This window comes from Triturus cristatus, chromosome 3_2 (genome assembly GCF_964204655.1).
Source record: "Triturus cristatus chromosome 3_2, aTriCri1.1, whole genome shotgun sequence".
NCBI classification, from domain to species: domain Eukaryota; kingdom Metazoa; phylum Chordata; class Amphibia; order Caudata; family Salamandridae; genus Triturus; species Triturus cristatus.
The window spans coordinates 167,250,848-167,275,700 of record NC_140584.1 but is presented as its reverse complement, the minus strand read 5'-3'; the positions used below and the strand labels follow the sequence as shown (position 1 = coordinate 167,275,700).

The following is a 24,853-nucleotide window of genomic DNA, read 5'->3' as shown; positions in this document are numbered from 1 at the left end:
GCACCAGTGTTAGGAACTCCAGACAACAATAAAGAGTTTTTCCTTGTTTGCCACTACAATGGCCAGGTGATGACAGCTCTCCTCACCCAAAGGTGTCCTTTAGGCCACAAGCCAATTGCGTATGTTAGTGGCCTACTTGATTCTATCATGTTAGTCCTTTACCCTTATGAACAAGCGCTTGCTACAGCAGCCTTTGCAGTCAAGAAAAGTGCCTTCATTGTCATAGGTGCACCTCTGACGCTGTACGCTGAACATGCAGTGTTTGCAATAATTCAGAAAGCTAAAATGACACTGACAACACAGAGAGTATCAGGCTAGGAAATAATATTTTCATTGCCATCCCTGAAGATAGTTAAATGTCACACAGTCAACCCTGCTACCTTCTTTGCACACCCCATTTCAGACACAGACGATTATGTCCATGACTGTGCTACATTTACTTCAGAGGAGAGTAGTCAAGCAACAGAAGGGCCCCTTCTGGGTAGCATTATATATTTTGTGGATGGGTCTTCAGAAATTGACCAGGATGCAGGAGTAAGACATACAGGTGCTGAAGTGGTCAGAGCGATGCAGCATGACTCTTCAGACACACTGCAGATAACAGAACAGGCAACTTTGTCAACCCAGTATTCAGTCCAGGCTGTGGAATTAGTAGCTTTAGTGGTGGATCTCAAACAAAGGAAAGGAGAAACAATAAGTGCATACTCTGATTCAGCCTGTGTTACCACAACAGTGCACTCAAGCATCATGCAGTTGAGCAGACGCAGATTCCTCAAGTCTGCTGAAAGTCCCATCATGCACCGTCCCCTCTTGGAGGACTTGATACAAACCTTATCACTGCCACATGCAGTCCAAGTGGTGAAGTGCGCAGCCGATTCTAGTGCTCAGGATTTTGTATCCTGTGGAAACGCCCTGGCTGATTGGGCAACCAAAGATGCAGCAAAATGCCCCCTTAGTGACACACACACACCACAATTTTGGGAGCTAGTTAAACATCGACACCATCAGACCCTTTCGATGCATCAAGACATTACATTGAGACAGCTTACCTGCACCTTAGAGAGATACAAGAAAGTGCCCCAGAGCATGAGAAACAGTTGTGGGAAGCTAGAAGATGCACTTAGACAGGAACAAATTTAATATATGGACAGATATCTACAGGAAAGCCTGTCATGCCCCAAGTATTGTTACTGATAGCTCTAAACCAGTTACATCTTCCTTCACATACTGCCAGAGACATGTCCCTCCAAATAAGCCAGGATTGGTTTGTTTCCAACCAACATGAGATGATTACAATGTACATACACACCTGTACGGTATGACAACAGTATTTACTAAGTCCCGCCATTAATGTAACAGCTTCTGCAATACCCTAAAAACAATGAGTGTTTAAGGAACTGCACAGTGACTACATTGATATGATTGACAGATGCAACAATTATCGCTACCTCATAGTTGTAGTCTGCCCATTCCAAGGGTGGATTGAAGCAGGACCTTGTGTCCACTGTGATGCCAAGTCTGCTGCTCATTTTCTGATCCGCAAGGTAATACCCATGTGTGGCCTTTTTGATGGGATTAGATCAGACAATGGCACCCACTTCGTCATTATCTTCTCCCATCTCACCACTTTGTTGGGAATAACGCACAAACTGTCCCCAGCTTATCACCCCCAAAGCAATGGTATTGTGTAGCATCTTAATGGCCTTTTCAAGAATAAAATAAGTAAACTATGTGTGACATTGAAAAATAAATGATTGTGCAGTCTTCCACTAGCACTGTTTGCCTTGAGAAACACCCCAGGATCAGATCACCATGTGACTCCTCATCAAATCGTGACAGGCAGAACAATGAGTACATTTGTACCATCAATGAGGCATAAGTTGGAGACTGGGAGTTCACATAAAGTTGTACAAACTGAAATGAATGTATATATGTTTGAGTTAACAAAGTTTGCAAAGTTCTTCTCTAACCAGGTCACACGTACAGCTGACAAGAACCCCCAAACACCTCCTGTAAATGACCAACAGACACCATTGCCATTGGGAACATTAGTTTACATCTGAAAGTTTGAGCACTAGTGGAAAGATAGCAGGCTCAATGGACCCTTCCCTGTGACTGAAAGCATGATACCAGCGGTGAAAGTCCAATGCCACAAACCATGGATCCATCTGATGAACATCTCCCTAGCCCCAACCATGCCATCGATCCCTTCAGATACTAAGCAGGAAAAAGAGAAGGGTGAATAGGAGAAGCAACCAGAGTAAAGTTTCACTCTATTGTTCAAACAATAGAGAAAACTTCTTTCAAGTTATATATTTCTTGTTTGTTTCTCCTTCTCGGTGCAGTAATACCACTATTCTTACCCCTAGTTCATTTTTATTCCTTTGATCCTACATCAACTATTGCATGCATGAGCAGAACTGTTGATAATGATACTGACCATCACCCTCTCCATACTGCTTTATTTGATAATATGTGGTAGTAGCACATTCATAGGATTGGCACATCCACATCCATCACCGGCTTTTATGTATGCTCCCTCATTATCCATGCGGCTGCAGTGGACAAATGGTATCTCCCTAAAGAGGTATCCCCAAATATTACACGCTGTCTCCTGCACCTCTTTTTATGCAGTTTAAAAGCACAGCTACAACCAACTCCTGTTAGCCCTGAAACTGCATGAGTTAACACAATTAGATTTGACACCACCCCTTAAGTCCTACAAGTTCTGACAGAAAAACAAGAGACAACAGAAGAGATATCAGCAATGACGTAGGCAGGGCAAAACAGGGTTCACACAGAGTGGGAAAAAGGGTATTACACTGAGGCATTTTTGGGAGGTCTTACCCATCGTCCGAGTGTAGTAACTATTTAGCTAACCCTCTAACCCCTCATTGTGCGAGCAGACAGGTCATAGCATTATGGGATCAGTATTTGCCCATGACAAATGATATGCTGTAGGGAAGGTCAAATGTAGAGCAATATCATTATGGGAAGGTACCAAGACAAACGATCATGTAATATTTGATAAGATAATAGGCCAGTGTCAAGAAATATGAGGTGCAAACATACAGAGATATACATGGACATGAATTACCACACACCCTAGAATAGCAATGAAATTAACACAGTTTTCTCTTTGTTTCAGAGGAAATGGAACAGCAAGGGTGGGGAGCAACCTCAACTGCAAGATCACCACCTACAACGCTTATATGCAGGGCAGCACCTCCAGCCTTATGGATCACTATTGGATGTGTGAGGCCCGGTTCCACATACAACTACCCTGGAACTGGAACGGACTCTGCTCCCTGGTGACTCTCTACCCCCCTCCCTGATAATACCAGGTGTGAACATTTCCCAGTTACATGACCATCCCATGGGCTGTCCGACAACCTTGCTTCATCAGCACCGGACAAAAATAACTGCGGAATACTATGGTACTGAAGTTTTTAAAGAAGTCCTACAGGAATATAGACTATTCAACAATGCCAAGCTTTTTTGGGAGCACCTACCTTTTGTTCAGGAAAAAGCAACTGTCCGTTAGCACCAAGTGACGTGCTGGGATTGAATGAAGACAATCAATGTAACTCAAGATGGATTTAATGTTGTCAAGGAAGAACTCCGAGCTCTTAGACTGATGATAATGCAGCACAGATATGTATTAGACTTAATGATGGCCATGGAAAGAGGGGGGGGGTGTAAGAAGATTGGGTCAGCCTACTGTACTTATGTGCCAGGCAATAATGCAGACGATGGGACTTTGACTGAGACCATTCAGACATTGCATGACCTATACAAGAAAATGGGCGATAAAGGGGATGCCCCTGGTGGGTGGTTCGAATGGGTACCATCCTGGATGTCGGGGTTGTTTAAGACCTTGTTGCCTTTTATCGTGATATTGCTCTTGACATGTCTTATTTTCCAGGTAATAATAGCATGTTGTGAAAGGATGAAATCTAAAATTAGAGGAGCCTTGTTGGTTAGCGAAAGCACTAAGGATATAAAATGATAGAGTAGTTACCTGCAGGAAACCTACGATTTAGCTCCTACTGAATATTTCAGATATCTGCAGATCAGACACTCCCTTCGCGCCAACATACCACCAGGGACTAAGCCCCCACAGGCCTCCCCTCTTGAGGACAGGTTACTCGACGGCTACATGCCCGAGCACGCCATTTCACTTACATATAAGAAATTGATAAATAATCCACCTGACCCTCTCGGCTCCCTCAAAGAGAAATGGGTGGCTGACGGACTGGAGATTGATGATGAGGAGTGGGTTATGGCACTGGCTTCCCCGAGGGAGGTGGCAATATCAGCCAGACTTCGGCTTGTACAACTTAAAGTGCTACATAGAGTGTACATATCGTGCACGATACTGCAGGCGATGGGACGGGGGGGGGGGGGCTCTGCAGGCGGGGCTGCGGGGTAGCCGGCTCTTTTTTTCATATTCTGTGGGAATGCCCGTATGTACAGCGGTACTGGGGGAGGGTTGTGGCTTGCATGCAGGAGGTATGGGAAGTGGACTTACGCCCGGAGGCAAAAAGATGCCTCCTGAACATTTGGGAACCCACAGACTTATCTGCGAGAGGGAAACTCTGGGTCACGCTAGGGCAAACAGTGGCAAAGAGAAACATAGCCCGCCTTTGGGGTGCACCTGCTCCGCCGAAACTGGCAGATTGGCAACGAGACATGGATTGGTGTATGCTGCAAGAGAAGACTGTGTACACGGCGCGGGGGTGCCCCCGAAAGTGGGGGGAGGTGTGGTCAAAGTGGAACGAATACAGAGGGGAGATATGTGAGCCCCCGCAGGCCCGCCGCTCCGTATTGGAGAGTATGGACTGAAAGATCTCTTCCTTCATGGGGTTATGTAAGACCTATAGCTTTACACTGTCCAGACATGTAACCGGTGCTGCAGCGACTCATTTGCTTACTGATTGACCATGTTGTTCCTTTGTATTTTGCAACTAATAAAAAAGATTTAATAAAAAATAAAAAAACAAAAGGATAGAGTAGTGAGCATAAGGTGATTCCCCTAGTAGATGGGAAGGTGGGGGAAAATAGTTGAAGTATCAACTAGAGAGAGGACTGATGTAGGGAAATAATAGGAGTACATTTTATAAACACATACAAACAAATATAAAATCCCAAACCCCAATACAAATATTTCATGCGAGGGATAGTTTTAAACCTATGTAAGTAGTGGACCGTCCTAGGCCTAATAAATGGATGTGCTGAAAAAGATAACTGTGGGTTCCGCAGAAATACATAGGTCATAGTGCACATTAGTTTAAGAAACATACACCAATGTTGCGTGGTCGATTTAGCTGCACAAAAACATAACTAGATTATATTTCTTTGCAGATTCAAACTCGACAGGACATCAACAATCAGTACAGATGTCACAGAAAAGGCCACCATATTTTTATCTCTTAAACAAACACAACAAGAGGCTGACAATAGAAATTGTTTTTACATTGTCCTGGAACATTGTGTACAGCGCGGAAACAAGGGTGGATTCTGACTTAGCGTAAGCCTGTTGAGAATATGTTAAAGTCAGACAGGCTGGGCTAGGCTCAATGAAGTAAAACAAGAGATAATCACTCGCTATGCGGAAAAACAAAAATGTTTTTCTATGATTATCTCACCCTTTTTCTGAGATCTAAAAGAAAAACCCACACAAGGGGGCTTCTGCTTAACATGGACACGTACACAATTCTTTAAAATGTTTACGTATGTTAACAGTATTTTATCTGCCCAGCTTGCTATTTGCATCATATATGAATTTGTAACCCGGGTTTTTTGTGGCTTTTACAGTATTTATACCACTGCTCGTAATCCAGAACTTTGAACTTCAGACTTTGGTCTCTATTAGAGACTGGCTGGTTTTCCCAATTGATTGATTGATTAATTAAAACCATATTATTGTGTAAAATTGTTCTGCCTTAGTTTATTAATGGATTTTCCTTCAACAGTATGCCATGGGGTGAGGTACAGGGAGAGGTACAAAAAGAGGTGAGTAAGAAAGAGGTAGATGCAAAAAGAGATTGAGGTAGACAAGTAGAGATGTGAGGTAGTGGAAGATATAGCAAGATGTATTATAATGGTAAAGTGTTGCGGTGTACAGAGACGGGTAAAAAGTGAAGTGGTATAGAAAGACAGGTCAGGTATAGAAAGTAAAGGGAAGGGAGAAAGATAGAAATGGCTGAACGATAAAAATAGAAATAAATTGTATAGACAAAAAAGGAGAAGCGAAACAGTGATGAGGTGGAAAAAGAGGTGAGGATGATATAAATGTCTGGAGAGGGTGTACAGAGAGAGCTGTGAGGTAGTGAGAAAGGCAGAGACAAAGAGGTGAGGTAGAGAGATGTATGAAGACAGAGTGTACCAGAGAAGCAAGGTAGAGAGGGTGAGATAAAACAGAAAACAAGATGCTGAGACATAAGAGCAAGAGAAAGGTGATAAAAGAGAACAAAAAGTGAAGTAAGACTAGGAACGCTCGTTGAAAGGAGTACGGTAGAGAGAGGTGAGATGGAGGGAGCAGCGATAGAATACGCATTGACAAAGACAATAGGTCTGGCGTTGGCCACCAACCTTTTAGCAACTCTTGTTTTGTGATGGTTTTTGCAAAACATTTTTATTTCGAAAGCTGCCCTCACCAATCTAAGGAAAAACATTGGCTAAAGGCAAATATGTTGTTTTTGTCTAAAAACATAGACATTGCCATAGTATTCCCTGGCACGGAAGGAGATTACTTTATGTGTTGACGTGCTCTTTGTGAAAGGGCAGCAAGCCATAACTCATAGTGAAGTCTGCCAATGGCTGAAGCGGACTGACACATTGCCCCTTAAGGCATGCTGGAGTGGGTGGAAGATAAAAGTGGCTGACAGAACCACTGATTAATGGACAAACTCTGGCTGAAACCCTCTATTGGTAAAATCAAGCGGCTAACATAGATTTAAAATAGCCAATTGGCCTGGGATTGGGAAAGAAAGAAAGAAACAAACAAACAAACAAACAAATAAAAATAGAAGGAAAGAAAGAAGAAAGTAGGAAGGAAAGAAAGTAGGAAAGAAGAAATTAAAGAATGAAGGAAAGGAGGAAAGAAAGAAGGAAAGGAAAGAAGGAATGGAAGAAAGAAAGTAAAAGTAAAAAGAAGGAAAGAAAAAATGGAAATAAGGAAAGACGAAGTTAGAAGGAAAGAAAGAAGAAAGGAAAGAAGACAAGAAACCGGGATGGAAAGAAGAAAGGAAAGAATGAAAGACAAGGGAAACAAAGGAGAAAATGAGGAAAGAAAGCAAGAAAGGAGGAAAGAAGGAATGAAAGGAGGAAAAAGGAATGAAAAAAGGAAGAAGGAACAAATCAAAGAAAGAAAGGAGGAAAGAAAGAAAGAAAGAATGAAGGACAAAGAGAAGAACGAAGGAAAGAAAGAAAGAAAGTAAGCAAGAAAGTATGAAGAAAGAAAGAGGAGAGAAGGAAGAAGCAAAGAAAGGAGGAAAGAAGAAAGGAAAGAAAAATGAAAGAAGGACAGAAAGAAAGAATAAAGAAGAAAATAGGAAAAGAAAGAAGCAATGACAGAAAGGAAAAAGAAAGGAAGAAAAAAGAAGCAAAGAGGAAGGCAAGAAAGAAAAGAAAGAAAGGAAGGATGGAAAGAAGGAAGGGAAGAAAAAAAGAAGGAATTGCAGACAGACAGTTAGGGTTGCAAATATAGAGCACCTTCATGAGCTTATTTTCAGAGTACATGTGAGCTGCTGGTATAGTGTGAAAAAGCAGCTGCCATATAAAGGAATTTGCAACAGCATTGGCAGGAGACGGGAACTGATAAAGCGGGAATGGGCCCTGTGAACTCATCTGGTAGAAAGTCTTCTGCCATCACATCAGGCTCTACAAACAAAGGCAACACTCAAGGTAATAATAAAGTAAAAATAACAAAAACACTGGCACTGAATGGGAACTAACGTGTGTGTGGATGTACATTGTGAAAGGGCTAAATGCAATCACTCTAAGTGAAGTTAGCCAGAAGCTAAGTTAGGCTGATCCATTGCCCATTGATATATTCTGTAGAGGGCAGAAGGAAAATGTGAATGACAGACAAATGGATGAACAGAGGTGGCTAAACGCCCCTTTATGTAACTATATTATACATATACTTTTGGTAAAATCAAAAGGTCTTTCTTGGCTAACACCAGACCTAAAAAGCAAGAGGGGAAGTTGAAAGGTGAGGTGGAGAATAAATGATGAGGTAAGTAAGAGGGGAGGTAGTTAGAGGGGGAGCAAGAGGTGTGGTAGTGAATGATGAGATAAAGAGAGAAATCAAGTAGAGCCGAAGATGAGATAAACATAGGTGATGTAGAATGGGCTGAAAGAGAGGTAGAGAGAGATAAGGTAGAGAGAGGTGGAGAGAGAGAAGGGCATGTGTGGTGAATAGCAAGATGAGTTTTGGAGAGCCACGATACATGGATGTGAGATGGAAGCAGAACATTGAGGTGCAGAGGAGAAAGTCCCAGAGTTAGCACTGAGGTACAGCGAGAAGGGATGAGAGGTAGCGATGTAGATGAAGACAGAGAGAGTAGTAGAGATGGAGGTGATGGAGAAAACAGTGTATTGAGAAAGACATGAGGTTGATATAGGTGAGTTTGAGAGAGCTGAGATAGAGAAATGGGTCGGAACATAGAGATGTAGAAATAGAGAGATATGTAAATATAAAGAAATGAAGTAGAACATTTGAGGTAAAGAGAGAGACATGAGGCAGAAGGATTTGTTTGCAGTGTATTTCCCACACAAACTGCCTGGGAGTGCAGAGTTAAGCGCATGCTTGCCCAGCTGTCAAAATAAAATAAAACTTTTTTTTAAATTGGATTTCCTATTTTTTCTAATAACTTTACAAAGGCTCTCTTGGAAGATGGTGCCCACTTTGTCCATGTCTTAAAACGTCTCTGAACACCAGTAGTATATGGCCTGGAACCACCGGATCCGGGTCAAGAAACCCCAGACAGCCCCAGGACTTCTGAAAAAGTTGACACATTCGATATTTTATTTTCTTAAATGAAAAAGTTTAAAGCTGACTGCAGTGGCTTACTGGAGTTGACAGAATACTAATTAAGAGGGAACTTCTTCCCTTTTTCAGATTGGTTGTTGCTAATAATGTAAAAACTAAGCAACAACATAATTTGTTCAAATGGTTAAAGTGACAATTTTGTAATAGAGTTCAAATTCAACCTGCACTGTTATTATGGAATCCTAGACAGGGCTTTAAGTAGGAAGAAAAATGTGGGGGGTCTCAAAAAGGGGCTTAGCCTTCGTAGTTATATGCGTGACTAACACACATAAAATAAATGTCTGTAATTCCCATAGTGTGCTACCTGACTGGTATTTTGGTGTTTCTCTGACCTTTTTGTTAGTGCATCCAGATTTAATAACACAACAACTGACATACACCGAACATCAGCCTGGACTATCAGCTTGGTCAATGGTTGTCTGAATGCGCTCTGTAGAGATGCCAAGGATCGAATGCCCATGTATTCTGAACACCTTTTTGACCAACTGACAGACACTGCCAGAAACTTGCGCTGTCGTCAGCCTCCACCCCAAAGCTCTCAATTGTGGCAGTTATAAACACCTGTAGGCGTCTGAGTTCAAAGTTAGCGCTGTTTAAGAGTAATTGCTGCACGAAAAAAACAAACTAAAACACAACATCCTGTGAATAGCGACCACTCTAATGTAGCCAAAGATTCAGTGAAACGTGAAATATAAATGGGAACTTAATGACTGACAGGGATTACCTAAACATTTATTTCATTAATTATTCTAAAATCATTGTCTTGCCAGTAAAGTTAAGGAAATGAATATAGGACTCGAACCGTTTCAATAGCCGATCTAAAATACTACCGGGTATGAGATCCAGAGGGACCTGGCCCACTTAAATCCTTGATCCTAAACAAAATCTCTGTGCCTAAACTATAATGATATGAAATGCAAAAGTAATTCAAACATATACACTCCTCAATATATACAATCTTGCATCCATTATTTTCTAAAATTGCACCAACTCGTCCCACCATTAATAGAGGGCCTTCTGTTACTCCCCAATACACTGCTGTCTATTAAGTGATCAGTCAGTACTGGTGGGACAAATAAATACAGAAGCCCTTTGAGCCCAATGGCCGGTGTGCACCTGGACCCATGCATAAGCCTCTGTTTACGCATGGGTTGGAATTACAAGTTGAGTGTTATTTAACCTTGTTGTATCTCTTCACTATGTATAAAGTTATTCAAATTCATAGTTGGGTTGCACCCCACAGTTACATGCTTGCTGTTTCATCTGCGACGTGTGGTAGAACTCTTGAGGTGTATTTATCTGACGTCATGGAATGCTCCGCATTCCTTTGCCAGCTGTTCATCTGACAGCCACACTTCGTATCGGCTGTTTGTGGTCCTTATTATTGGTAATTAATAAATAACTTAAATTATTCTTTTTGCGAATAAATCTCTTTCTTTTCACGTTACTACAAACCTCAGTCTTCGTTAAGTTTTGGCAGGTCAAACCTCCATAAATGTAAGAGGGGAAAACCATACGGTAATTACTGTATCATGGTATTTTGGTATGTTCAACACCAAAATCCACATGTTATTCCCCATTGTAAAGTTGGTGGGCAGTAGGCCTGCGTAGCTAATTAATGACCACACAGACACTGACTGTCACATGGTAGAACTGGCCACGAGCACGTGCGCTAGGCCCCTTTCATTGCCAGGGTCACCTGACCGGTGACGCCTGTGGTGGGTGGGTGTAACGTGTAGTTGAGGCACAGGGTTAAACACTAGAACGTGTCCAGCAGGACACTACATCCCTCCCAAAATGTAATGAAAAGAAACAAACAAACGTCCAAACTGCAAGAAAACAAATCAACAGCACACTGCACCAAATGAGTCTCTTCAGGCGATCTGCTGGGCGGTGTTAGAGTTCTAGACCACAAAGTCAGGAAGCTGGAATCCACCTCAGCGGTATAGTTCAGACCGGCCTGGTCTCGCTGTGTTGGATTTTATGTACAAGGTCCAACTATCGGTGCATCTGGAGCGGTGATGGAATCCACTCTGGAGATCTCGCAGGTGTTGAGAGTCCGGTGGACGACAAACCTTAGTTGTTGGAGACGATCACGGTGCAAGAGGCCTTCTCTTGGAGGCCCTGTGCTTGATGATCTTTTCAAGCTCCCGACGGCCAAGCAACTTCTGACTTGGATTTCTTGCCTGGACTCCTCTCTCACTGGAGCCTCTCCAACTTGCCTCTCTTGCTTGGACTCCTCTCTCACTGGAGTCTCCTGGAGGGCCTTCCTGCTGGGTTGCGATGGGACCGTGCAGACTATACGGGCTTTGAATAGGCCGCGCGAAGGCGTTGCTGAGGAACTGCCAACAGGACCCACAGCCAAGTCGCTCATGTGGGCGCAGAGGGTGATGTTATCAGCCTGGATGTTCTCTCTGTCAGGACTTGGGTCTATGTCTTCCTCGGATGGTCTTTAGATGCCCAGTCTTCAACTGTGACCTCCATGCTTCCCTTGCCTTTTGGGGGAGCTGCTGCTGATGCATCTCTCCTATTCGGGTTCCCCTCTCACAGGAATTGCCACGTGACCACGTGGGCTGTGCGGGCCTTTTATAGGCCGCGCTGAGGGGTCGCTGCGGAAATCCCAACAGGGCCACGGCCAAGCCTCGTGTAACCCCAAGGGTGGATGGTCCAATGCTCGGGTATGCTCTTCTCTGACAGGCTGCAGGTTTACGGGGGCACACAGAAGGTTCCTGGGTACCTAGCCTCATTGAATTCAGGTTGCTGGAGTGTTAGGATCCACTCGGGTGGTGCGATGCTCCTTTGACATCCTTGATGCACTTGGATGATGAACATGGTTACTTTCTTTTCTTCCTTGACTGGGTGGCGCCCTGCCACTCTCTTTCCTTCTTTACGTTCTTCCTTCGCGACGTGGTCTGGTCTTCTCTCATGCTGGTCTGCCTTAACCAGGCCTCTCCGTGTAGCGTGCACTCCACACATGTCTCCCTGGTCTTGTCGTCCCCTAGCACACTGACTTCACCTCGTTCCGTGACTGGACCTGTCGTCGCGACCTTCTTTTGTTCGTGTACTTTTGACTTCCAGTTACTATTGACAGACTTCTCTTCTGTCTATTCCTGGTCCTCTTCGCGGACCTCTTGTCAGATCTCTGCTCTCTCTGACGTCTTCACAGGTCATTGCTCTCTGACCTCTTCACAGGTCACTTCGCTCTCTGACCACTTGTAGGTCGGCATCATCCTTGCGACCATCTGACAGGTCGGCTTCTTCCTCCTTGCGACCATTTGGCAAGTCGGCTTCTTCTTCCTTGCGACCATCTGGCAGGTCGGCTTCTTCCTCCTTGCGATGGTCTTGCAGGTCGGCTTCACCCTTGTGACCATCTGGCAGGTCGGCTTCTTCCTCCTTGCGACCATCTTGTAGGTCGGCTTCTTCCACCTTGCGACCATCTGGCAGGTCGGCTTCTTCCTCCTTGCGGGTTTTCTTGCTACTGGTGGTCTGTGCAACCACTTCTCCGTCATCTCTCTGCGGTCGCCTTGCTTTGGCGCGCTTCTGACTGCGCTCTTCGGTCCCTTTAGAGACTTGCTGCTTTGGGCTGTTGTTTTGGCTTCCGCCCGGTGTCCGTGTGCAGTGCTTCACTGTCGTCTTTACTGCTGCAGTGACCACCTCGGGCCAGTAGGCGCCGCTGCATTCCTTCACTGACACCTTGGCAGCTTGTCTTTTGAAAAACTTACAGGGACACATGTAGGGGGGTCTGCCCCCTATCCGCTTATGCAGTTGCTCATTTGGTTTACTCCGGTTTACTGGGTAGCAGCTTTCCCAGAGCTGCTGTGTGGTCCACCAGTCACTTTTGCTGTAGACCTGTGCTGTAAATTACTCCAACCATTCCTTAGATGCGGTAGCATGAGACGGCCACTAGATGGCACTGGTGCTACTGTTTGTCCTGTGCACGAGCGTCGTTGCAACAGAGGGAGCACTTGCAGGCACTCGTGGTGGGTGCTGCCTTCACCTCAATCTGTGGCTCTGAGTGCAGGCTACACTAGTCAGTCCTTCCTCTATCAGAGTTCATCTGCCTTTGTTACCCCCGAGTTGTTGGGCATGCCCCTTGCCCTTCCTCCTTTACAAAGCTGATTCTTCTGCACCATGCTTTCTTTCACGGGTGCCATACTTGGAATGGCCACACGATGACAGTGTCTCTTTATTACACAACTCACAAGCCTCTGCAGGTTTTCAACGCTGCGGGCCTAGTGCACTCTTCTGGCTATGTCCCCCACTCACACATGCCTGCCTCAGGACTCCTGATGGCATTGCACACGCCGCCTCCTGAGTGGGCACCCCTCAGATAGCTCCTTGCCCAGGACCTCTAAAAGGCTGCCGTAAGTCTACAGGTGATCTTCCTCGTCTCCCCAGTAAGTCCTTTCATTTATTTAATTAGTTGTAAACAGGGCCGCCGTTGCCTGCTGCACAGCGGCCCTCACAGCGCCTTTACCACTGCACACGCGGTACTCCACCCCATGTTTGCTTGCTCCGATGGGGTTATTCTGCCTCTTACTGCCGCGTGTGCTTTAGGTGGTCGCTCTGTGCCGCGGGCGGCCACACACCATCACATTGCTCCCGTGAATTTACTTGCAGCTGCGGGCCACACACGGTCCCTTGTCCTTTCTCTACCCCGCCGCGGCAGCCACGCACGCTTCACTCGCTGCGTGGGTTGGGGTAGGGTTGGCGCCGCTGCCGGAGACTCCGGCTTTATTTCACTTCAAGGCAGTTTCACTCTGGGGTTGCCATCGCTCCTCCACCCCACCACCACCGGCTCGCTCCTCACACGCTGCGTGGGGTGGGGGAGGTTTGCGCTGCACCCGGGTGCTGCTTCATTCATTAGGGGCCTTGGGCACAGTTTGTTCATTCCGTCGGGGACGGGTGAGTGGGTAGCTACTCTACTCTCCGTCCTGCCACCTCTTTCTTGCCCCAACATCCCACAGCCAAGGCTCACTCACCAACGGGTGCGACCTCAGCAGACTCTTCACCGCGGGTGGGTTCCCGCGGACCTCCTGATGTGTGGGGACACTTTTCACGCCTCGGACCCCCTCGACACCTCTTTTGTGCATGGGCTCACCTCCTGCCCGGCGGGTCGCCGCGACCGATGTGGGTGGGCTCCGGTCGCTAGCTCTTCTCCCCCACGGCTCTTCCACGCCCGCGGACTGTCGTGCGCCTCCTGGGCTGCTGCACGCACGGGCACGGCCCCCTCGTCACCAATGTAAAGTTGGCGGGCGCTAGGCAGGCATAGCTAATTAATGACCACACAGACGCTGACTGTTACATGGTAGAACTGGCCACGAGCATGTGCGCTCGGCCACTTTTATTGCCAGTGTCACCTGACTGGTGATGCCTATGGTGGGTGGGTGTAACGTGTGGTTGAGGCACAGGGTTAAACACTAGAACGTGTCCAGCAGGACACTACACCCATCAACTCGTCCCTGCCATTTTTCCCAGGGTCACGTGTGATGTGCTGCTCCAGTCTAGCTGTTTTCTCTGAATTCTGGGACCTGTAGTCTTGTTTATTCCATTATGAAAACAGGACTATGCGTCCCAGGATTCAAAGAAAAAACAAGCATTGGCATAGCCAATAGGTCTCGCCTTTGGGACCTTATAAGTGTTTAGCCATGCAACAGTTGCATAACTAAACACTTATAACGTCGCAAAAGCGAGACCTATTGGCTATGCCAAGTGGCCGTGCGATGCGATCAAACATCAAAGCGGCCGTGAAAGTGAAAGTAATCGCGGTAAAAGCATCGCGCGCGCCCGCGCACATGCACTGTAGCTCTAGGCTGGCCTGGTAGCACTTTTTGGAGCCCTCTCAATAAGTCTTGCCAGACCAGCGCATGCGCTGGGTCAGGCGAGACCTAAACATGTGCTGTGGAGCAGCACGTCATGTTGGACCTGGGAAACTTGGCAGCTAAGTCGACTCGTAACAGGTGCTATTTTTCGCACCCGAAAAATAACGAACATCGGAGCATATTATCAAGCCAGGCGATAACATTATCGCCGCTTTAGCGACAGAAAACTGCTGCTAAAACGGCGATAATGGGCTTGAAAATATGCTCTATGGAATTCCAATTGAAGCCCATGTTAGATGTCCTTCACATCTAACATGGGCTTCAATTGGAATTCCATAGAGCATATTATCAAGCCCATTATCGCCGTTTTAGCGGCAGTTTTCTGCCGCTAAAGCGGCGATAATTTTATCGCCTGGCTTGATAATATGCCCCAATGTTATTTATCGGGTGTGATAACTGGCGCCGTATACTTGTAATCAAGTCCTTAGGCAGTGTTTATATTCTGGAAGGCATGTAGGGCCACCCCAACCAACGAGCACTTCGCAATTGTGTGCCTCGCCCGGGGTTCGAGCCTCGAGGTCGCGTCCACATCCTGTGATTCTGGGCAAATCACTTAATCTCCCCGTGCCTGAATATGTAATGTAAATACAGTGCTCATGTACAGCGCTCCAATACCTTCGGGTCGAGTTCGCGCTATATAAAAGATGCAAAAAAATAAATAAATAAACACTGGCCTCGCGACAGTATTTGCTGTAGGTTCTCCAATCCCAGTGCCTCTTACACATAACGAGTTCCTCCATACACAGATCACATTTAATCATGGGATTGGCTGTCATGCGACCCGGAAGTACTGCATTTATGCACAATTATTGATCAACAAGGGGCTTGAGGTTGAAAGTAGTGGATGAGCGAACACTATTTGGTAGACTTTAAAGGTGCAGTGTGCCTGCTGCAGTTAACGGAGAAGGAGTTTATTTCTACTCCAGTTTAAGAAGCCAGTCAGTCAGACAGGAGCTGCTTTCCTGTCTGTCTGCTTTCCTTCTCTACGTGGAAGCTCAGCCCTGCATAACGGAAGTCCTCAATATTTATTTGTTTACACAGTCTGCCTCCTTGGCACTCCCTGCCTCCGTGTTCTGACACATCTGATTGCCCGTCTCCTGTCCATTATTCTGCTTTTCATCGGTTGCATCAAACGAGGAAGTGGAGCTCGCGACTGTGCGATGCCACCGGGGTGTTGCACAATGTACTGAGTTTGAACTTCTGCCCCTGGTGATGCTGGAAGCCAGACGGCGACACCCTGGAGCTCTCGCGCCTTCGCCTTCCCCAGCAGGCAGACCCCTCACGGCATGCGGTCCGTGGACATGTGGCTTCTGCTCTGGGTTCTGCCAGTGGCACCTCTCATGGCCATGGAATTCCCGAATGCTCCTACCGGTAAAGTAATCTCCCAGCAAGATGCAGAGTTTGACAAAGTCTATTCGGATCACGTTAACGGCGAACTTCTGAACATCTACACCTTTAACCACACCGTGATGCGGAACAAGGTAAGTGCAGCAACATCTGTCCATGTTTATACCGAACCATACTCCTTCGCTTATTGATAGTATTGAATGTGTGTGTGTGTATATAGAGTACTTCATACGATGTGGATGGTGATCACAATTTTCTCAACTATGTTTTAATGCTACTCATAAGTACCACAGATCCAGTTGATGATGATGCTTGTGAATTTAGCCGTTGAAAGAGAATTTCTCTCCATTGCAAAACATTTGGTTAAGCAGTGATTTGCTGTGAGTGGTTTCTTTGTTTATTTATTCTGTGTTTTAAATCGCGCGGACATGAACCGAAATAGGGTCGGAGCGCTTCACATTTACATAGCCTTAACCTTAAGACAGCAGGTTTGACATGAACTTTAAGCAAAAATAAAAAGCGTACAACAAATTGATAGAAACATTTGTGCTTACAAAATCATGTAGCAAACACAAGGAGATGATGAACTGAGTGCTGAAGCTTTTCAGACACTCTCCTCCAGTCACAGATCTGGGTTGAATCCATCATCGTTTTTTAGCTCACTTCACCACCTCTGTTCAGACCCAGCTATATGCAAATCAGTCTTGAACCTGTGCCTCATGGGAACAGTCCAGCCCGAACTGCCAAGCCAGATCATACCTTAACTGGAAACAAGCATCCTGGAACAGTATTCTGGGTAACACCCATCATCAGCCAGGCTAGCTTGAATCCAGTGGAAAAGTGAGCAAGGGACACACGTCTGGGCATACCCTGCCAACTTAGGGCAAACACAAGGAGATAATGAACCGAGCGCTGAAACTTTTCAGACACTCACGCCCAGTCACAGATCTGGGTTGAATCCATCATCAATCTTTAGCTCACTTCGCCACCTCAGTTCAGACCCAGCTATATGCAAATCAGTCTTGACCCTGTGCCTCATGGGAACAGTCCAACCCAAACTGCCAAGCCAGGTCTTCCCTGAACCGGAAACAAGCATCCTGGGACCGGTTTCTGGGTAAAATCCTTCTTCAGCCAGGCTAGCTTGAATCCAGTGGCGAAGTGAGCAAGGGACCCACGTCTGGGCATACCCTGTCAACGTACGGCAAACAAAGCAAACACAAGGAGATAATGGACAGAACGCTGAAACTTTTCAGACACTCACCCCCAGTCATCATCATCAAAAACCTTTATTCGATATTTGGAAAATATCATAAAAGTACAATGGTACAATTAAAAACATTACAATACAAATCATTTTATACTGACAAAAGAAAAAGAAAAGACAAAAAGGAGGGGGCCATTTGCATCAAAATATTCAAAGTAACCCTCTTGTGCGTCTCAATCTTAGTGCAACTCTAATAAAATTCATGATACAAGCTAACGTCAATGGATTCCCAGCCTTTTGTAAATATAAGAGAGCAACCTTTGCATGTCTAAATTTCATTTGTTTTAAAATCCTTACTAAAAAACGACGTCTGGGCACTGAATAAAAAGGGCAAAGAAGTACAAAATGAAGGGTATCCTGCGGAGACCTATTGTCGCAGCCGCAGGTACCCTTCTGCTCAACTGTGGCCGTAAAACCAAATGGGTCAGCCAAAAGATGGTGTAAAAGGTTGAGCCTAAAACGGGTAATTAAAAATCTGTCTTGTGCATTATATAACAGGGCGAGGTAGGGTTCCATACCTACTACTGATTTAACTAGGTTGAAAGTGCAAACAGTGGGCTTACTTGCTTCTAGGGTAGCTCTACGGGCAGACTCCTTTGACAGAAAAAGTTTTTTGATACGGGTTTTATCCGCAGCAATTATTGTCGTGGGGTCGATAAAAAGATTCTTGCAGTCTAATCCGGACAGGACACCCTTAACATAGCTCAGCCATGGGATGTCCAACCCCTTATCTCTACCCATACAGTCACTAATTATCTGCCTACTCAGACCCGCCTCACTATTGGTCCATATTCTCAACCAGGCCATAAGTGGTCTGACTTTAATCAGGTCCTCTATGTACACCCTTCCCAATTCAGCGTGTGTAATATAGACTGACGTACTTTGTGGGATTTGTAAAATTTTCCTAAGAAATTTGTTTTCCTCAGTTTGAATTAGTTGTGGGTTCGCAAAACCCCACACTTCTGCCCCATAAGTTATTTTGGGACAACAAACTGAACCATACAAATGCATGACCTGTTCAGGAGACCACCTGCCCAACCTGTGTCCATAGCTCATTATAGCCCCCGTGGAGGCCACTACTTTAGCACTTCTACCTTCAATTAAAAGTTTAAAATTTAAAAACCCGTCAAATAAAACACCCAGATAGGAAAAGGATTTAACCTGTTCCATTACGTGTGAGCCAATTTTGAAGCAAGCGTTTTTACATGATTTAGACCCTGCCACCAGTACGTAAGATTTAGCTAAATTTGCGGAGAGATCTAAACTAGCCATAAAGCTAACAAACCCGTCCAGCAAGATCTGGAGGCCTTTCGGTGTTCTAGCTAAGAGTACCGCGTCGTCCGCATATAACAACACCGGTACTGCTCGAGCACCCACTCTAGGGGTATCTACATTTAGGTTACCAAGTGCCAGTTCTAGCCCGTTTATGTATAATGAAAACAGAAACGGGGCCAGAATACAACCCTGGCGCACCCCGCTAGTGCAGGGAAAGGGAGCTGTAGTATCACCCTCTAGATTATAACGTACTCTAGCAGAGGTGTTCCAGTGGAGTGCTCTTAAGATAACCACCAGGCCATCTTCTACCCCTAGTTTAATCATTAAGTTCCAGAGCTTTTCTCTATTGACGTGGTCAAAAGCTGATGAGAGGTCCATAAACCCCATATAAATCGACTGGTTGCTTGCAATAGTATACTTGGCCGTTAGGAGGTAGAGATTCAGACACTGGTCTGTAGTTGACTTTCCTGTTCTGAACCCATATTGCAAGTCGGTTATTATGTGGTGATCCTCTGCCCAATCCAGGAGGCGGTTCAGGACGACTCTCCCCAATACTTTAGCTGTTACATCAATTAGGGAAATCGGGCGATAGCACCGGGGGTCATCCTTTTTCCCTTTACCCCCAGTCACAGATCTGGGTTGAATCCATTATTATTCTTTAGCTCAGTTTGCCACCTCAGTTCAGACCCAGCTATATGCAAATTGGTCCTTGGATGCTTGTTTCCAGTCCAGGGAGGACCTGGCCTGGCAGTTCGGACTGGGCTGTTCCCATTGGGCGCTGGGTCAAGACTGATTTGCATATGGCTGGGTCCAAACTGGAAGGGCATGCAATAAAACGATGGATTCAGGCCCAGATCTCTGTACTGGGGTGTATGTATGACAGTGTTCTGCATTCTGTCCATCATTTGTTCTTTTTACAAAATCATGTATGCATCAATTTGAGAGAGAGACATTTGTGCTTTCACAATCATATATACATGTCCTAACGACTACTAGAGATCGATTTTGTATTACCAAGGTGTATGACCAGGAAAGTAGCCTAACAGTGTCTGGTCTACTGTTATTATGGGAGATATTTGCTCATAATAAAGGTCTTGGCTTCTTTTTTGAAAGCCAAAGTCGACGAGATTCTTCAAATGCACGGGGGAGTGAGTTCTAAATTCTTACTTCGAAAGGTAGCCAATTAAGCGCTTTCAGATGAGTGGTGATGTGGTCAAACGTTTTGGAGCCTGTTATAAGTCTTGTGGCTGCATTGAGACATGCTTTTAGCGGGGCTGTTGAAATCTTGGGTAGTCCTGATAGAGTTGTGCATCCGTACTCGATCCTCGAGATGACTAATGCCTGGACTGCCCTTTTGAGGTCTGAAGTAGCTAAGAAAGGTTTCAGTTTTCTAAGATAGCTTAAATGGAAGCGGGCATTTTTTGCCATTGTATTAATGTGAGTTTGCATGTTCAGGTCCTTATCTATCACAATTCCTAGAGACTTGGTTGAGTCTACTAGACTCTGAGTACAGTGTAGCGCAGTGATCAGCTTGGTCCATTCCATTATACTCGTAGCGCTTTTCTGGGGGGAAATGAGAAGGAATTCTGTTTTATGTGGGTTACGCTTGAGATGATTATTAGTTAGCCAATGAACGGTCCTCTTTAATTTCTGGTTCATGATGATGATCTCTTCCATTGATGTAATCCTGATATATAGCTGTGTGTCATCTGCGAACATGTGAAAGGAAATGTTTGCCTGCTGTAAAATTTTAGTTAGCGGTTCTACATATAGATTGAATAGAGCAGGGGATAAAGTTGATCCCTGTGGTACTCCAATAAGGTTTGGGGATGATGCTGATAGTGTTTGGTTCGCCATGAATTTTTGCGATCTGTTCTCTAAGAAGGATCTAGCCCCACTCTAGGGCTATGCCCACTAAAGCCATCCTTTCCTCCAGTCGTTCTAGTATTTTGGCATGGTTTACAGTGTTGAATGCAGACAAAAGGTCAAGCAGAATTAGGAGACCAGTTTCATGGCTGTCTGGTGCAAGTAGAGCATCATCCACTTTGTGAAGAGTAGCTGTTTCAGTACTGTGATTTGGTCTGAACTCTGATTGGCAGTCATTCAGAAATTTGAATTCTGAACTGTGTTGGCTCAGTTGTTGTTAAACACATTTTTCCATAACTTTGGCTAGCATTGGAATCTTTGTTACCGGTCAAAAGTTGTTAAGGTCTGAGGGGTTCATGGTAGGTTTTTTTAAAGTTTGGAATGACTTGCCCTGTTTTTAGGCAGTCTGCTAAGGAGGAAGAGAATTCTTCACAGCTAATGTTCGATTTTTGTGCTATTAGTGCAGCTTTGACCGTTTTGTTGGATTGATCTTTTAGCAGTTCGAAGAGTTTCCTTGATCTGTTTTTTGCATTATCCAGTTCTCTTCTAAAGAAGTTTTTTTTTTATTTTAGAATACTTTTATTGTATGCATTTCTGGCCCGTCTTAGTAGTTTTAGATGGGTGAGGACGAGTGTTGTCTCCATTTCCGTTCTGTTAGTCTGAGTGACCATCTTTCTTCATTGAGGGATCTGTTAAACCAATGGTTTTTATCTTTGTCCAGTATTCTTTTGACTTTTAAAGGGGCTATCTCATCAATTAGTTGTAGTATTCCGTGAGTTTGCTGACGTCTGCCAGGTTATTAGGAGGTTGTAGTTCTTTCACACATCGTGCTACAAGATGCTCCATATTAAGCCCTCTGATGTCACAAACTCATTTTCTGGGTTTGATTGATTGTGCGGATGTTTTGCTCTTTATGTAGGGTATTTGGAAGGTAATGATGTGATGATCTGACCAGTCACAAGGGATGATCTCGATTGTGTCAACAGCTTTTTTCTTAGAGATGATCCAATATAATGTAGAGCCTTTTGTATGGGTTTGTTGCTGGCATTCTTGAACCAAAGATTGATCTTCCCGGAAGTCTCTGAGCAAATTGATCTGAGTATCATTGTGATCTTCCCAGTGAAGATTGAAGTCTCCTATGAAGATGTCGTTGGATTGAGGAGCAGAGTTTACTGTGATGATTTCTATCAGTGGGTCTATGAACATGGTGTTTTGCCTGGGGTGTGGTAAAACGCGTGTAGTTTGCAAAGTTGGTTATCTATGGATCTTAAGGATAAACCGAGGTATTCACATGACACAAGGGGGTCCGAATGAACTTTCGTAATGCCAATGTCATAGCTATGAATACAGGCGATGCCTCCACCCATTGTGTTTAGCCTGTAAAGTCTCCCAATGCTGTAGTTTGGTGGGACTAATAGATCAAGGCATGGAGAGGATGATTCTGATAGCCATAATTCTGTTAGGATAATTACATCGATTTCCTGGTTTAATATGAGGTCGGCTATGTCTGCGGCATGTTTCTTTGCTGAGAGACAGTTAAGTAGTAGAAACAAGATAGGTTTCTGTAAAATGTCCCTTATTGAGTCGTGCTTTTCGGGAATTAAAGTCACTTTTTTAGGTCTCTCCTAGCGATGCAGCAAATGCACTCCTCTCCTTGGCGAGACTATTGTTGTCGGTTTGATGGGCCAAGGGGGACAGGACATGTGCGCGCCTGGACAGGCGATGTGCACACGCATGGTGTCTCCTCTCTAGCGATGTTAGCTTTCACACGCTCCCACCGCGCGCTTGATTTGGGTTTCTGTAATTGAGAGGGATTTGCGCATGCGTAAATGTACGTTTTCTATATTTGTTTCCAAAAATACCCAAATATCCATGTGAGAACGTTGAGATTTACAAAGAATTCCACAACTGGCCTCAGGAAAGTGTGATTGTCATCATGGTTTCCTGGCAGTACTCCTACAATCCCCTGTCAATTCCAAAATAATGGAAATTTACTCCTGGGTGACTTTTCTTGCGAAACAACCCAATATCTGTTGCAACCAGGTCAGCAGAGCTGCTCTAGAGCAAGAGAACCAGGTCAGCAAAGCTGCTTTAGAGCCAGAGAAACAGGTCAGCAGAGTTGTTGTAGAGCCCGAGAACCAGGTCAGCAGAGCTGCTCTAGAGCCTAAGAACCAGGTCAGTAGAGCTGCTCTAGAGCCTAAGAATCAGGTCAGCAAAGCTGCTCTAGAGCCAGAGAACCAGGCCAGCAGAGCTGCTGCAGAGCCAGAGAAACCAGGTCAGCAGAGCTGCTTTAGAGGGAAAGAACCAGGTCAGCAGAGCTGCTTTAGAGCCAGAGAACCAGGTCAGCAGAGCTGCTTTAGAGCCAGAGAACCTGGTCAGCAGAGCTGCTTTAGAGCCAGAGAACCTGGTCAGCAGAGATGCTTTAGAGCCAGAGAACCTGGTCAGCAGAGATGCTTTAGAGCCAGAGAACCAGGTCAGCAGAGCTGCTTTAGAGCCAGAGAACCAGGTTGGCAGACCTGCTTTAGAGCCAGAGAACCAGGTCACCAGAGCTGCTGTACAGCCAGAGAACCAGGTCAGCAGAGCTGCTGGACAGCCAAAGAACCAGGTCAGCAGAGCTATTGTACAGCCTGAGAACCAGGTCAGCAAAGCTTCTCTAGAGCCAGAGAACAAGGTCAGCAGAGCTGCTCCAGAGCCTAAGAACCAGGCCAGCTGAGCCGCTGTAGACCCAGAGAACCAGGTCAGCAGAGCCGTTGTACAGCCTGAGAACCAGGTCAGCATAGCTGCTCTAGAGCCAGAGAACCAGGTTAGCAGAGCTGCCCTAGAGCCAGAGTACTAGGTCAGAAGAGCTGCTGTAGAGCCAGAGAAACAGGTCAGCAGAGCCTTTGTAGAGCCAGAGAACCAGGTCAGCAGAGCTGCTATAGAGCCAGAGAACTAGGTCAACAAAGCTGTTGTAGAGCCAGAGAACCAGATCAGCAGAGCTGCTCTAGAGCCAGAGAACTAGGTCAGCAGAGTTGCTGTAGAGCCATATAACCAGGTCAGCAGAGCTGCTTTAGAGCCAGAGAACCAGGTCTGCAGAGCCGCTGTACAGCTAGAGAACCAGGTCAGCAAAGCTGCTTTAGATTCAGAGAATCAGGTCAGCAGAGCTGCTCTAGAGCCAGAGAACCATGTCAGGAGAGCTGCCGTAGAACCCGAGAAACCATGTCAGCAGAGCTGCTTTAGAGCCAGAGAACCAGGTCAGCAGAACCATTGTACAGCCTGAGAAACCGGGTCAGCAAAGCTGCTCTAGAGCCAGAGAACCAGGTCAGCAGAACCATTGTACAGCCTGAGAACAGGGTCAGCAAAGCTGCTCTAGAGCCAGAGAACCAGGCCAGGAGAGCTGCTGTAGAACCCGAGAAACCATGTCAGCAGAGCTGCTTTAGAGCCAGAGAACCAGGTCAGCAGAACTGCTATGGAGCCAGAGAACCAGGTCAGCACAGCTGCTATAGAGCCAGAGAACCAGGTCAGCTTAGCTACTAGAGAGCCAGAGAACCAGGTCAGCAGAGCTGCTGTAGAGCCAGAGAACCAGGTCAGCAGAGCTGCTGTAGAGCCAGAGAACCAGGTCAGCAGAGCTGCTGTAGTGCCAGAGAACCAGGTCAGCAGAGCCGCAATATAGCCAGAGAACCAGGTCAGCAGAGCCGCAATAGAGCCAGAGAACCAGGTCAGCAGAGCTGCTGTACAGCCAAAGAACCAGGTCAGCAGAACCGTTGTACAGCCTGAGAACCGGGTCAGCAAAGCTGCTCTAGAGCCAGAGAACCAGGTCAGCAGAGCTGCTCTAGAGCCAGAGAACCAGGTCAGCAGAGCTGCTCTAGAGCCTGAGAACTAGGTCAGCAGAGCTGCTCTAGTGCCAGAGAACTAGGTCAGCAGAGCTGCTGTAGATCCAGAGAACCAGGTCAGCAGAGCCGCTCTAGAGCCAGAGAACCAGGTCAGCAGACCCGTTGTGAGCCAGAGAACTAGGTCAGCTGAGCTGCTGTCCAGCCAGAGAACCAGGTCAGCAGAGCTGCTATACAGCCAGAGAACCTTGGCTGTAATTAAGTACGAGATGCCGTATATACATTCACACTAGGATGTTTGTCTTTTCTTCTCTTTCTTTTTTTTTTTTTTTTCTAAACCTTTCATAAACTG

General features: G+C 45.7%; 1 protein-coding gene and 1 pseudogene across 4 annotated transcripts in view; both read left to right on the top strand.

Annotated features, from left to right (window-relative positions):
- Nucleotides 1–2,158: 2,158 nt before the first annotated feature.
- LOC146856966 (syncytin-A-like) lies at nucleotides 2,159–4,009 on the top strand (annotated as a pseudogene).
- Nucleotides 4,010–15,695: 11,686 nt separating this feature from the next.
- SIDT2 (SID1 transmembrane family member 2) overlaps nucleotides 15,696–24,853 on the top strand; it is a 230,618-nt gene continuing 221,460 nt past the window's right edge. For all 4 annotated transcript variants that reach the window (XM_085647455.1, XM_085647453.1, XM_085647454.1 and 1 more), the window contains exon 1: nucleotides 15,696–16,421. In XM_085647455.1, coding sequence (XP_085503581.1) covers nucleotides 16,227–16,421 — 195 coding nt within the window. In that variant the 5' untranslated portion in view covers nucleotides 15,696–16,226. The remainder of the gene's footprint in view (nucleotides 16,422–24,853) is intronic.